Genomic DNA, 15,959 nt, shown 5'->3' on the forward strand with positions numbered 1-15,959 from the left:
AATGATGCCCAATGGATTTGTTTTACCAAGTGGATCATCATGGCCTTGCCATATTATCATTTATTTTATTTTCGGTTGTTAGAGATGGGACAGACATGACTGAGGGATAGGAAAGGGAAAAAGAAAGAAAGAGAGGGAGGGAAGGAAAAACAGATGGGAAGAGAGACAGTGAGAAAGGGCACTTCAAAAAAATAATCTGGATCACCTGTTGAGAGAAGAAAAATCAGAAGAGAAAACAAACAAAAAAGAGAGCAACATAATAAACACAACACCATTGCAATAATCTAGCTAAGAGTAAATGACAGTAGATACTAAACACTGAATGTTATTGTGCAGCACGCAACATCAACAGCACGCAATGTGCTTTGAGGTAGCAGCCAAGAAAGGTGTAGTTTGTGTCTGTGAACACCCATGCGTACACCTGTGTGCACACACCCAAAGAGGACCACCGGAAGGGCAACCGTGCCACCCTCCTGGGAAGAGCTGAGGAGAGCCCCAGACAAGGGGTCACCTGGCAGCGAGTGTGGTGAGGGGAGATAGGCCTCCATACCTTGGAGGGCCTGAGATGTACCCAGAGAGGTGGAGTCTCAGACCCAACCTGACATATAGACACAGATGAACAGGCACACACACAGACAAATAAATACTTGGCACTCACCCAACGTGGAGACAGACACAAATAGACACTGTACACACAATCACACTCCCCAAACATACTTTATACTAAGTATTTGTAACTAAGTAACTAAGTAAAGGCAGGAAGTACTTTGGTACTTCCTGCCTTTGCTCTTTGCTAAGGTTTTAAAATCACTGTGGAAAGTTTTGAATTAGTACCTGGTTTTAAGGAATGAATACAATGAATATAAGTCGATCAAAAGTGCTCAAATACAACCACTCAGACTTAATAAACCAAAGGAAATCAGTTCAGTCAATTAAAATGTCAATTACATTTTATTTGCAAAATACCTGTTGACAAGACGCTGCTTCAAGGCACTTTATATTGTAAGGTAAAGGCCCTACAATATTACAGAGAAACCCAACAATCAGAGGACCCCCTATGAGCAAGCACTTGGCGACAGTTGGGAGGAAAAACTGCCTGTTAACAGGCAGAGACCTCCGGCAGAACCAGGCTCAGGAAGGGGCAGCCATCTGCCGCGACTGGTTGGGGGTGAGCTAGTGACACAGATGGAATGTGTTCATGTCACTTCCTCACAGCAGACAGATGTTATTGTCTGTGAAGGTTCTCAGTCATCCAGGTCATCGTAGTCAAAGGAGCTTGTAAAGAAACGTGTCTGGACTTCTTTAAGTTGCTTGAAGATGTTGCACCTCTCATCCGAGAAGCTTCTTCAGTTCTGAACAGAGAACTGAAGAAGCTTCTTGGATGAGAGGTGAAACGTCTTCAAGCAACTTAAAGAAGTCCAGACGTTTCACCTCTCATCCGAGAAGCTTCTTCAGTTCTGAACAGAGAACATCTGCAGCTGTCATCAAAGAGAATTCAGTGATGTCGCCGTGACTGTGACATGGCAGCCAAAATTAAAAACTATATTCTTCTATTGTTATTTTTTATTTGAATTTATTAATTTTCAGTTAATTTTGAAGTCAGGTTGTTATTGAGTTTAATCCCTTTTTCTTAAAATCCATTCCATTTGAAGTATTTATGAATAAAGCGATTGTTCATTTTGAAATATTTAATTATGAAATATCTTTTATTGTACATTAAATTATCAAGCAATAAATATATATAAATTCATTGCTTTTATATATACATATATGTGTGTGTGTGTATGTATGTATGTATGTATAAGAAATAGAAAGTACAAATATTTCTGTCAAAATGTAGGAAGTAAAAGTTAAAAGTTGTCAGAGAAAAAATAAATACTCGCACAAGTTTTTTTTTTCCAGGATATATGATTGGCTTCATTTAGTATAGCTTTAAAGTAAAATAATGCTATCTTTACTGTGTGTTTTTTTTTTCAATCCTTTTGCAATCATAATTATGATCTGAATGCACGGTTTTGTTTGTTTTTTTAGCCATCAGATTTACTGTCTGAAGGCCAAGAATGATGCCCAATGGATTTACTTTACCAAGTGGATCATCATGGCCTTGCCATATTGGTCAATTTGATTGACCTTATTATTATTTATTGTTATTATTATTTATTTTATTTTATTTTACTTTCAGTTGTTAGAGATGGGACAGACATGACTGAGGGAGAGGAAAGAAAGAAAGAAAGATTTTGATTGATTTTTAAAAACACATTTATTCACTCAAAAGTGAACCAAACAGTCAGTTCAAACCAACACATTGCTAAACACAAGTTCAGAGTTATTTAAAGTAAACAGACTACCTTTATAATCCTAAAGATTTTGAAAAACACCCAGTCCAACCATATTGAAATAATATTTATATACTCTAACATCACTTTTGCTCTCGAAACACTTTTGAAGAGCTCAACACAATCAGTATTTCGTCCATTATCAATCTTGTACTTTCTACTCAAGTAAATTTCCAACTTTGCTTGGCCCAAGAAAAAAAATCTGCAATTGTCCCTCTTTTCTTCTTCCCCTGTGTCATATGAAAAACCAAAAATAAAACACTGTTGTGTGAAAACTTCTCCAAAGGATTCCCAAATACCATTAAGTACTGAAAATCAATCAATCAATCTGAAACACTGTACAAAACAATGAAAAATAGTTTCTCTCATTGAACAAAAAGGACATGCATCTGAAGACCCAGGGTTAATGATGGACAATGATACCATGTAAAATCCGCCACTGTAAATTACCAGCTTTCTTGGTCAATGGTGGCTTGTACAGCGACCCCCATACAGGGCCCACATCAAAACCAACCTTAAAATGTTCTCACCAAGGTTTTGAACTTCAATATCAAAACTACTATGAGTTTCTTGAGCAAACGCTATGTCAATGCATTTAGATTTTAAAAGGTCAAAATACATCGCCCTTTTTCCATGTCCCTTGCACCATTAAGGTTCAAGGATGGGATTTTAAAGCTACTCATAACCATACAGAAAAAGATCCATAAAAAAACAAGAATACAGCATCGTATCTGCTGTTTTTCCCCTGTCAGGTATAGCATCAAACTCTGCGAAAACTGATGCAGAAAATTAGAACCAGTCTATACACTTCAGTGTCCCTCAAACCATCAGGGGTCCTTTGTCATATCAACCATTTAGCTGAATCAAGAAACAACTCTCTATCAGGGAAAAAATCTTGTATAACCACATCTCGCTTTCCTTTGGTTACTTCCAAAAAACTCTTGTTCTAAACTGTACCCATTACTTCTCTGACCATCAGGAATAGAAGAGTCAGATGACTCTCTATCACTATCACTCTCTCTTCCACCCTTTTTGTTTGCCTGCATCTTTTTTGGCTTTGCACCTTTAGAGTCCTTAGGTTTCCTTTTTGTATGTGGAATCTTAAAAACACTTTCATTATCCCCAAACAAATTCCTGTCACTGTGGACCATTCCATCCACATCCATTTCCTGTTGCACTCCTACTGGCGTAGTTGTGTGGCCAAACTCCTCACACACTTCAGCAGAAGTAGCGGCAACCTCACTGGTGTCCTGACTGCTAAGAGTCTCACATCCTGAAACTCCGCCCGTCTTTCCATCTCCGACATTGAATGCTGGGGGTCCATCCCGTGTGTCACTTGCAGAAACACCTTTGCCCCCCTTACCTGCTGAGACCCTTGCCAAAGTAGGGGAGACCGGGGATAGTTGTAACGTGGGTCAGTTGTAAGTTACAACTGACCCACGTTAAGTGTTACAACTTGTAACACTTACAATTTCTCCAATCAGGGCTAAGTTTCAAATGATGTGACTCATCCTGTGCATGCCCAATTCAATTCTGCTATCACATGTGAAAAATCAGCACATTTGTCAAACACAGACAATTTAACACGAAAAAAAGCAATTTGTATGCCAAAAAGTACGTTTTTCTACTTTATTTCAATGTTTAATAGCATTATCTGAGTAGAAGTATTGACCTGTTTCTTCTTTTCTTTTGTTTCTTTGTTTTGTTCGTCATCCCCTGCTGTACTCAGAGGCCCAAATCCACTCAGAACCAGTTAAAAAGACAGGCACAACATTGTTTTATTGAAGTTTTATAGTGGTCATTTGTATTAAATGCATGCAATTTTTACAAAAGTCATAAAACCAATTTTTCCACACATACAAAGTCCAATTCTTCTTTTCTGAACAGATAGTAAAAATAGTTTTAATGTGTTCATAAAAACAGGACAAAACCTCCATCACAAGTAGGCCTCTAAAGGTTCTGTTATTTTCCCTTTACTTACACTGGTCAAGTATAAGGCAGCAGCAGTCTGTACAAACAGCAACTGAATCAAATATCTACATGTTTCTTTGCGTTTTCCCAATTCTGAGTATTGCAGTCTCTTTCCACAAGGAGCCACCACATTAAAAAACAATAAATAAATGTCTGTGCTTTTGGTCCAGAGTCTGACCCTTGACCCTGAGCGTGGAGGAGGTCAGACCATGTCGGTGTGACCGAACACATGCTGGTGGCCAGGTTGGAACTGCTGTGTCCAGTCAATGATGACCGGTTTGAAGAGTCCACAACAGCGGAGATGGAAGAACGACACCAGGTTCCTAACCACGCCCAAACTATGAACACAGAATCAGAGAAAAGTGACTCAGCTGACCGACAACATAAAGTACGAGTTTAGGTTAAAAAAACAAAACAAAACGCACAGCACATGATTTGCCAGTAAATCCTAAAGAGCCCATGGCATGCTACAGACAACTAAGCAAACAATTTGTAAATATCAAGATATAAGTTATACGATAAAGACAAGAAGCACTACATGCAACTCACTTGAATGGATTTTGTCTCAGAGAGACAGGTTGCCCGAGTTTCCTCTGGCGATGTGTTAGATTTGTTCGCTCTACTGCCGTCAGTCCCAGGAATGCAATCTGATCACACACACACACACACACACACACACACACACACACACACACACACACACACACACACACACACACACACACACAAAAAAAAAAATAAGGTATGTTGTGTGTTAGAGCAAGAAAAACAAAGAACTAAGCTTGGGGTAAAATTTAAAGACTTTTGTGAAGGCCAAAGCTGAATATTTCCATCTATATTTTAAAATGATTAAGCAAACACTCAAAACAAAATGGAAAGCCGGGAATTTTCTCTGGTCTCACCCAAAACACAGAATTTGTAGTAATTTATGTTGAATTCTGCCAACTAATCCCCTATTTTGAAACATTTACAGAAAACGCAATATGTGCGTGACAGTGAATACTATCCATATGATATACAGAGCCTTAGAACCCCATTAAGAAACTCCAAGCAGCGAGTCACCTGGTAGAGCTGCAGCAGCAGGGTCAAAGTAGACCAACTTGTATGATAGACGACCAGGACGAAGATGCAGAGCAGCCAGGGAGAGCACCCTATCAGGCCAGAGAAGGTACCCCACAGGCCCTGCTCCTCGTAATGCAGCATGCAATGAGTGGACCAGTCTGAAAGAAACATACACAGGCATGTTCATCCAGGGTAAAGGTCATAGCGTGTCAGATGGCATGGCTACACTAGCTGTTGCAGAACTCACACATGACACAGCCGTACAACATCCAGGCTCCCATCAGCACGAGGGAGAACAGAAAGAGGATGAAGTAGTGATGGTTCCTCGCACCTGGGGAAAAGAAAATAATCAGATTAAAAGATGCAAAAAATTAAAAAAGGTAATAATTTAGTAGCAGTGCGTCAAAAAACATTTATGGGAAAGTATTATGCTCTCCAATAATTTGAATGACTAGGGATCAGAGCACTTTATCTTCAGGAAAAATACTGTATAGTTTTTTAATACATCCCTTAAGTCTTGATATACTAGACCTCCTAAATAAGACATGACTTTCTCAGCTTTGTCTTCGTGTTTGACAGTTCTTCCTGCTGTTGCGTAATTTGAAAGTTACGAACAGGCTTGTGTGTTACCAATGCAGCTGTTGGTCCAGATGGAGTGGTGGTCCTGCTTGGCCACACAGGCATCGCAGCTGAAGCAGTGATTGGCTCTCATTGGCTTCTTTATCTGTAAAAACACATGGTATAAAATAGTACTGGTTGTCACAGTGCTAATGGTGCAGTGTTATTAAAGAGGTGGTTGCAGGTCAGTGGCCTTACCATACAAGAGGTGCACAATATCCTGGGGTCCAGACAGCCGGCTTCAGCCAACACCAACACATTCTGTCAACACAGAGGAACAAAACATAGCTCAGCTCCATGTAAAACATTTACATGGAATATTCTGAACTCTGTCCTTCTCACCATTTTCTTCTCCTCTTCAGTTGCTCTGATGAAGCCGGGGTCCGTCCTGCAGGTGCGGAGGTAGTAGTAGAGTAAAGCAGTGGCATTCAGAGTGAACAGTACCTGTACTGTGGCACTAGGCTGATGTGGAGTTTCAAGTTAAGAAGGTCTCTGTTCAGTTTGTCATCAGAATATGAATGAAACCCAGTTGCCTAATTTATTGGCCTCCAATGACAGATCTGTTTCTCTTTACTGATGATAAAACTATGCATCACTCTTACAACAGAAAGAAAAAAACAAAACAAAACACACACCCTCAGAGAATCTTCCGGTTTAAAAGCATTATCCATCAAGTGCATTCATGAGTCTTGCTTATGTTTTTCATCTGGTACTGACTTGCTTCTCCCAAAGGAAATGCTTTAAGGTGTGGTTTCATTTTTTCAAAGGATATCTGGCATAAACCAGAGGCACCAGGTGACAAGCATCCAAAAGATTGAAGCCATGAGACTTGAAGCTTGTAGGTTGGACTGAAAGTCTGAGCCTGGGAAATTCCTGTTTCATGCAAACATTCATTACTAAATCAATAACACAGGTTTTAATAACAGTAGAGTACATCCGTGAATCAGTGGAAGTGTATCCTCACCTTGTAGCCAGATTAATCACACCTATCACACAGGCCAACAGGATCCCTTTGAGTAACCAGGATTCTGAGTTCATATCCACTATTGCACCAACACCTCCAAACAAAGCCGTGCAGAGTAAAAACTGCAGAAACACCTGAGAAATACAGGGAGAGGATTCTTTTAGAAGAGTCACTGTAGACTGCTAAAAACGTGTTATTTGAGACAAACGTACCCTGTATCTGTTCACGACTCGCAGGCAGCGAGAGTTGGAACGAAGCCTCTCCCGTTTGACCTGATTGAGCATGTGCATGAGCAACGGGCTGTGCACTTGGTGAGCCAAGTCGATGGGTGTGTGACCCTGAAGAAGAACATTAAGAACCCCATGAAAAAAATGAATCACTGATTCAGTTCAAAAGTGGGTATAATTGTAGTTCTTATAATTGACTGTTTACGCTGAGTACATGAACTCTATTGTCAAACGCAGTGCAAAAAACCCAAGTTTAACTTGTGTTAAACTCAAGTTTAAGGGCATAGTTCTATTGTAGTAAATGAATCAAGAAACAGCTTATTTATTGTCAGTCTGCAGATACATGCAAAGCTATTCAGAGACATGGAGTGAGCAATACTATTCAGTGCATTCTCCAAGAAAATCTTGTTTTTTAGTGAGCTCAGCAACTCAGACTTCATTATAGTGGGCATCAAGACTTAATGGAATACTGTAGGAATACTGTGCATTGCCTATTCATTATTTCATATGCAAGCATTTACAGCTGAATAATAATGAAAGCAAGGTGTACCTGTTACTTGGCCTGATCTACTAAGATGGCTTACTTACTTAATAGTGAACAAAGCGCTCATGCAGAGATTAAGCAAACACATTCAGTTGAAAAACAAAACAGTGTGCTCCTAGAATATACACCTAGAGTATCCAGTTCAAAATCCTACGTCTCCTAGAAAACCTGACCTCTGAACACTGACTTTATCATCGGGATTCAAACTCATATGACAGTAGCTGCGCCTGTGGGATCAACTCCTACAGTTCTCGAGTTATCGCTTTCACAAACTTAAGTGTTCACGCGCCCACCTCACCGCTTGCCTGCCTGACCAACAGGGTGATGACATTACCCATTTAGCCTTTTACAGCTAAAGGTTAATAAGAATAATATTCTGTTTATGTATTCCAACATTATGCACTCACAATAATGTAAAAAAAAAAGAGAAAAAAAAGTGTTTGAATTTATTGAAGCTCACATTAATGTTTTCTGCTTCCACACTGGCCCCAGCCTCCAGCAGGATGTGGGCAGCATCTACATTTCCTGCCAGCACAGCACAGTGCAGTGGAGTGTTCCTGTTGACTTTGTCCACAGCGCTCACAGAGGCATTATTTTTGATTAAAAAGTTTGTTGGTTCAGGCCTGTGACAGAAAGGAAACATCTTACTTTGTTACAGCACATTTAGATACTATCAGAATACTTTTAGCAATCAGAAAAAAAGGATTATGCTAACAAACTATACTTAATTTCTTATCAAGACAAGCAATCAAAGCACTGGGGTTAAAAAAGAGAAAGAGGCCTTACCCGATAATCTTCTGTGCTGCTAACATTAGTGGCGTCTGTCCATTGCAGTCAGGCCCGTCAACTTCCTGGAGGCAACGGAGAAATTGAGAAACAAAACCACAACTTGCGCAAAGTGAGAAGCAAATGTAATCAGAGAAAGAGTGAAAACAGAAGTGTTGCAGAGAGAAAGAGTGGGATATAAAGTGATGTGTATGTCTGACCTGTCCCTTAGCTATAAGATAAGCTGCTATTGCCATGTGTTGGAAGAGAATAGCAAGGTGGAGAGCCCTGTAGCCCTCTCCATCTGCAACAGAGGGGTCTGCTCCATATCTCATTAGCTGGATTACCATGGGGAGGTGGCCCTGTCTGGTCATTCAAACAAAAACATGATAATGGACAAGTCTTAAAACACCCAGCAGACTAGTTGTAAAACAGTTACGTAGCCTCACTGAGGACACACTGCCAAAGTGCATAATCTCTTCTAATGCAGGTAAACTTTAACCAGTGGTTGCTGGTAAACCAAAACTAAAGTAAAATAATGCATATGCAAAACAAAGCAAAGCAGCCCAACCCAGCTCTATATCGTGCACAGCCATATAGTCACCTTATGGCCCAATGAAGTGGAGTAGAGTTCAGGTCTCCGCCCAGCTGGTCTACTATTGCTCCTTTGGAAATATAATACCTGTTAGAAAACAAAAGAGAACAGATGTAAAGATCATACTTCAAAGTATTTTGTGGGTTTTTATTATTTGTATTCATTTATTTGTCTCCCTGGTTTCCAGTTTTTGTTTAGCTACTATTTGTTAATTATTTGCATTATTATTCATAAACTTAAGTGCCAAAAGAAAGCCTGTGTTGGTTATATATAAAATGCAAACTGATCATTTGTCACAATTGTAGTATTTTTTTTATGTATAGATTCAAGAAATTGTCTAGAATAAATAATTATACCCCCCGATTTGGTGTGTTGTGATAGGTCATTTGCAGTAGATGTGTTCACAAAACAGATTTCCATTTCTTTCTTTCTTTTCGTTGTCAGACTGAGATGAGATCTAAAGGCCTTACTTGACCAGCTCTAAGCGGTTGTTGATAGCAGCCCAGTGCAGCAGAGTGACGTTCTCTTTGTCTGGCTGCCTGACGTCATATCCAGCTTCCACCAGCTCCTTACAGCGCTCCAGGATTCCAAACCTGCGGGACACGCACACACACGCATGCGCATGCACGCACACGGCAATCAATCATGTTATAAACCACACAGTGCTCTGCAATCAAATTAAATCCAAACTACAGATAAACTGAGGAGATGCGACAAATGTAGATAAAATATGTTAGAGAACTAAAAGTACAATGTGACCTGGAAAAGCAAGTTACTCAAGAAGGACTTTTAGAATGTGGAAGACAAAAAAAAACAAACCAAAAAAAAAACGTATACACATACTCTTCCCTACAAAGTCATGGTTAGATAAATAGATAGAAGCGGTTCTATTGGTTTTTTTCTATTGTCCCCCGGCTTAAACAGCGTGAGTGAATTCTGCTTTTATTTACCTCTACTAACTGATCATTAGCCGCAAATCCTTACATGTACTTATCTCAAAAAAACTAAAGCACATCAACAAGTGCATCCATTCTTTACATTTCTAAATTGGATATAAACTAACACGTGCTATATCTTGTTCTACATTATATCATAAACAAAGATTATGAACAGCTGAAAACAGGCCTACAATTATCAATATTACCATATATTTAGAGTCACGAAAGAAAGAAAGTTTTCACAGGGCTCTGTGCAGTCCTGTGAAAAACTAGGCCCACCCCATGATTCAGTAGCTTGTAGAAACACCTTTAGCGCCAATAATTTGAAGTACTTTTCTTTTATGACTTTATCTGTTTCTCATATCACTGTGGAGTAGAGCTGGACGATATATCGAGTTTTTAAAAAATATCGATATATTTTTATACGAGATATAAGATGTGACAATATCCTTTATATCGATATAGTCTATGTGGAGCCGCAAGTTTGCCTCTCTTTCGTCCACTTTCGTCTTTACGCAACGTTACTCGGCCTCCCCTCCTCCCCCATCGCTTCACCTGCAGGAAGCGACAAGATGGACACGGCAAATCTCCGTTAACGAGTTACTGCACATCGCCGTGCGTGGGGCTGGACGGCGTCAACGTGTTAGCTAGCTAACCACGCTAACGAGCTAACCACGCTAACGCCATGCAGCCCAGAGGTGCTGCACGGACTAAAATCCTTTCATTTTCTCAAAAGTTGACAGCGCGCCTTATGTATGAATTCTGGTTGTGCTTGATGACTGCGAACCGATTTTATGTGGAACACGGCGCTCAGCAATCTGTCAAAAAACGTTTTAGTACGACTTTGGTAAGCTACGGAGCTGCACCGCTTGATGGATTGTCGGAGCATTACGGCTGAGCCTCGCGGAGTGATACGTACTGTGCTTCAACGTAATATTACCCTACTGTGTATAAGGACCATAAATGGCACCTGTTAAGAGACGTGGTTGCGAAGCGGATTTCAAACTCCAGGCTGTCAGTCACGCAGTAAAACTTGGGAACAGAGCAGCTGTGAAATCTGTCCGTCTTTGTTATTATGCTCAGCGTCTTTTAGTTTACATTTTGACTGCACAATTGTGAGCTTTTTGTTATGCACAAAAACAACATTGTTTTCTTTTATTTATGGAGCATTATTATTTAATAAATGCTCATAATTTATTTTTGAGTAAATTTTATGTACATCTGTTCTATGTTAATAAAAGTGCCTGTGTGACATCTGGGACACAGCTTTGACTAAGAACTCTCTTTTTGTTCTTACTTTATGGCTTTAAAAAAATATATCGAGATATATATATCTTATATCGCCATCCAGCTAAAAAATATCGAGATATGAATTTTGGGTCATATCGCCCAGCCCTACTGTGGAGGAATTCAGACCTTTTACAACACTGGCAACATTTGTCTTTTTTCCAGCATTTCTTTAGGTCATTGAGTTTTGCAGGCAGGTTTCTTAAAGTCCCAGCACAGCACTAAGGTCTGAACTTTGACCTTTGTCTTTATCTTCTTATCTTTTTGTTCTAGATTTGCTGCTCTGTTTTAGGACTGCAACTAAAGATTATTTTGTTAGTGGACTAATCTGCCAATTCTTCTTTGATTAGTCAATTAGTCACCGATTATTTCAATAACTCTTATCTCCGCTTCCTGTGGGCAGACCTATTTTAGGCTCCAGTACCTCACCTGCTCAGTCTGCCCAACGGTGACTATGACCCTGTTGTCTTGTCCTGCATTAAATTAAAATAATGACCCAGGAAACATATGAATTTGAATATAAATTTTTTTAAAAACACATGCAAAAAAGAAACTAAAAATAGCTTCTGTCCATAAGTTCAAACAAAGCTCCAAATTAAATCAAAAATATTTTATTTTCCAGTACAAAAGTACAAGTTTCCAAACTTTACAGATGATACAGTTCATGAATTCCCACCTGTAGTAGACATGCTCAGGAGTGAGGTTTGCTCTCATCTTTGAGATGTTCTAGGTGCTGATAACAATGCTGAAGATGCTCTCTGTCATGACCTCAGCCATTTGAGAGGTCCATGAGCCTCTTTACAGGACACTCAACTCATCTATATACCTGTGCTTAATACTAGTAAAACAGAACAAATCTAAGGCTCTAAAAGACAGTTACTAGTCCCAAATCTCAGTGTTTCTTAGATGGTGTAGTGTTTAAAATATTAGAAATTACATGTTCCACTACTTACTGTGATGCCTTCACTATGTCCCAACTGCTGCTATCATCCATGTGTGACCGTTTCTTTGGTTGCTCCCTGATGTCAGTCAGATCTGCATTTTTCCCGAACTGTCCGTAAAAACCCGGCATGAATGGATTCACCATCCCTCCAAATCCTGCCGGTCTTGGCCCATGACTGTGAGAATGGCCTTGATGCCCATGGTGACAGCTGTCATGCATGTGGCTGTGATCCTGCAACATGCACACGACGAGACACTTATTTAGTCCAAAGTGGTCCACAGGGAACCTTTAAAGTGGTAGAGACCGTGGGATCAAACTGTCAAGTCCAAATTGAGCCCAGCCAAAGCCCTTTGCTGCCATCCCTCTAATTTTTCTGACTCACTGTATAGAGACTGAGGGGCTTGGTATTACGGCTATACCATGAGATTAAATCAATTTGTCAACTTTAGCAACCCAGAGTTTATTTCTGAATCAATTAATCTGTCTGTGACTGTTGTAATAATAGATTAATTATTCAAGCCAACTATCAAGTAAAAGTATTTCCTCTTTACAGTCTCTGAATCTGCTGCTCTTTTTTTTTTAGAATACTGAAAATTGGTTGTATATGGAGAAAACAAACTCAAGGCCTCACATAAGGCTTTCAGACAGTATGATGTAACGCTTATCTGTTATTCTATGGAATAAACTAATAAGTGGCTTTTTTTTTAAAGTTGACTTTCAGAAATAAAACCTTGGTATTCCCAAACAAGCACCCCCAGAGAATTTTTGCCATATAATATTCTCCACAGCGAAACCGGTATAAATGTTCATGTGACATAAAAATATCATATTGATATCACTGCTATAACAAAGCCATGTGTTTACATTCCTTGGTCTGTGCAATGAGACAAGTCCAGGCATATCTGAGAGTGCCAAAAGAGACATTTAAGTACCTTAAAATTAAACTACTTATTAATTAACATCTGACATACTTTTAACACAACTTCTGCAGTTCTGTTTTCAAGGGAAAAAACTACCTTAGACTACATTTGTATTTACATCGAGCTTATGCTGTGTCACTGGATAATAATGCTGTTGCTTCCAATTTGTTTTGGTACATTCACACTAAAAATAAGGAAGCTTCTCACAGATGACAGTAGCTCTATGGAAAAGAATGATGGAAAATCCCCTTCATTTACTTACACTTATGAATGCTACTTCCCGCCAAGTTGCAAGTATCAATAACACTGCTCAGTTCTATTTTTTTCCATGCAGTCAGAAATATCGTGCTATAAATTTGAGGCTGTATCAACCACCCCTAGTTATGCTTTCATACTTTTTTGACACACAAATACAAACTGGAGGCAGACGGAAAACGATGTGTTTGGCTGAGATTGACCTATGACAGCTTATAATGATGGATCTATCCATAATTAATGTCTATAGATTTTAGAATGAGATGACTAAAAGCTCTCGTAGGTGTAATGTATTGTGGCCTAATACTTTTTGTCCATATACTGTATATAGCAAAATATATATCCTAGGCAAACACAAGGTGATGTACGGTCTAAGGGAATGCTCACAGTAAGTAGCTAACTCATTTGCTAAATACATTGTTGGAAATTTAGTATAATTTTCCCTTTATAATATAAATCAATCATCGCACAAGTTTATCATTTAGAGAAGGTTTCAGATGAAAGCTGTGAGAAGTTTGCACTGCGCTGAATATGTAGATAAATCTTGCATTGTTGAGTTAATCCCACCCTACTACTGCAGCACTAGGCAGCCGTTTTATCTTCTGGGATAGATGGATGTGCTGGATGCGTTTTGCTGTCAGTCTGGATTAGAATAGATGTTTAATACTGATGGTCACACTGTGAATACAACAGGCTGCTGCCGTGATCTAGACAGATGGCTAATTTACCAACATATGGTAAAAGCTGCACGCTTTCTGGCTGTTATGAGTATTAATACATGTGGATTTAGCTGAACACACGCAGCTCGGACAAGGACTGGGACTTGTGTGCTGGAAGAGGATTACAGCATCATGATAATGGGAAAGGTAAAACAAACAAACAAACAAAAAACCCCAAACCCTCATCTGTTTGTCAGTTAATCATCATGTCAACCAGATAAACCAGAAAGCACTTCCGTAAAGTCAGCACCAGAGGTTTCACGCCAAAGAAATGAGCTAAATGCTAGGACGCTTTGAATTCAGGTAACTAGCTGCAGGTTCACTATGCCTATGAAGCTAACGACGACGAGCCCTGATTTAACTCGAAGTCTATCAGGCAGGTTATTACACGTTACACCAACTCAACACAAGCTAAAATTTAACAGCAAGCTAGCTAATTGACAGCTAACAAAAATAACATAACTGAAAAAAATGCCCATGTGCCAAGTGTCAACACGATAAATCAGAAACTACATACAACAAGACAAAGAAGCAATTATTATGTATAAATTGTCTTACATTTGCGTCTTCGTTCCAGTCCATTTTGTAGTCGATGAGGGAAGGGAAAGTTACTGCCGCTGGATAGGCAGGTTTAGAGTTTGACTTCCGGCGTTGGCTTTTCAGATTAAATGTCTATTTAAAAAATGTATGCGTCACAATTTATACAGTATCGCATAAAAAACAAAACAACAGGAGTGTACAGTCTACACATACACACACAAATCACAATAAATTCTTTGAGAGGCAAAATCTTTAGCCCACCTCAGCAATAGAGCAAAAGATGGCTCCCTCTGCCAGGAAAATACTGCCATCGCCGTTTTGATATACTTACAATGTTTAATATGTAATACAGTTACCACACACACACACACACACACACACACACACACACACACACACACACACACACCTGCGGTGGTTAAATGTTGCTCAGGTGTGAAATTTAAGAGTCGTGAAATTTAATAGAGCTTTTTTTTTTAATCTAATAAAGTGAAGGTCACATTTTTTATCTAATGGCGTTTTAATTTCATATGACCTTTCCCTCAATTTTCTTTTAGCAACTTTTACTTTATTTTGAAGGCCAGAAAGTTAAAGAGGAAATGTTGCCGTTTGGCTGTTATTTTCCTCAACGACTTCCTTCTTCCTGGAGATGCTTTTGATTGGGCTTTCGTTTTCCACCCACATACAGGCCTCCACCACTGCTGCAGTGGTGCTTCAAGTCTTAGTCCCCCCCCCCCCGAAAAACAAAAAACAAAACAAGAACAAAAAAACAAGGGTTCAGTTTTCAGATCCTTTCCCGAGACATGTTGGATTTTAAACCATCCTAAAACACACATGACAGTCAAAGCGCTTTGGTAAGTGATTTTTTTTTCATTCATAAAACTTGATTAGAAACTAAACTTCTACATCATTTCAACTTTTGTTTGTTTGTTTTTGTTTCAACAGCATCATGGGCAGCTGAAACTTATAGCATAGATGTACATCAGTGATTATGATCGTAAAGATACTTGAATACTTCTGTCAAAGTAACCTGGCATACAAATAAACCAATGAGGCGCAGGTACTTTAAAATGGCTCACACAATCGTGTTCTTCATTTAGTGCTATAGTAAGCAAGTCTCCTCCTCAACCTTTCACCTAATGGTCAATATATAATTGCATGTGCAATGAAATTTCATATAGCTGTAATGAAATGATTGGATTTCCCATGAAGAATTAACCATTGGAGCCAAACCCATATTCGGAAAATATGAGAATAAATCCTATTTGACACTGG

The 15,959-nt window shown here is 39.2% G+C and overlaps 1 protein-coding gene across 1 annotated transcript; it reads right to left on the minus strand.

Moving 5' to 3' along the window:
- Positions 1–3,964: 3,964 nt before the first annotated feature.
- Positions 3,965–14,787, minus strand: zdhhc13 (zDHHC palmitoyltransferase 13). The gene is made up of 17 exons (XM_085407886.1): positions 14,703–14,787; positions 12,261–12,481; positions 9,553–9,675; positions 9,092–9,169; positions 8,709–8,853; positions 8,509–8,573; positions 8,183–8,345; positions 7,164–7,289; positions 6,952–7,085; positions 6,758–6,860; positions 6,330–6,452; positions 6,186–6,248; positions 6,000–6,093; positions 5,617–5,700; positions 5,370–5,527; positions 4,857–4,954; positions 3,965–4,645 (listed from the first exon to the last, which is right to left on the minus strand). Exons 1-17 carry the CDS (start codon positions 14,724–14,726, stop codon positions 4,510–4,512), a joined length of 1,938 nt encoding a protein of 645 aa, XP_085264012.1. The 5' UTR covers positions 14,727–14,787; the 3' UTR covers positions 3,965–4,509.
- Between the last annotated feature and the right edge of the window lie 1,172 nt (positions 14,788–15,959).

Source organism: Rhamphochromis longiceps, linkage group LG1 (assembly GCF_057381845.1).
Source record: "Rhamphochromis longiceps isolate RC_006_pf linkage group LG1, R_longiceps_female_GT1.1, whole genome shotgun sequence".
In the NCBI taxonomy this organism is placed as follows: Eukaryota; Metazoa; Chordata; class Actinopteri; order Cichliformes; family Cichlidae; genus Rhamphochromis; species Rhamphochromis longiceps.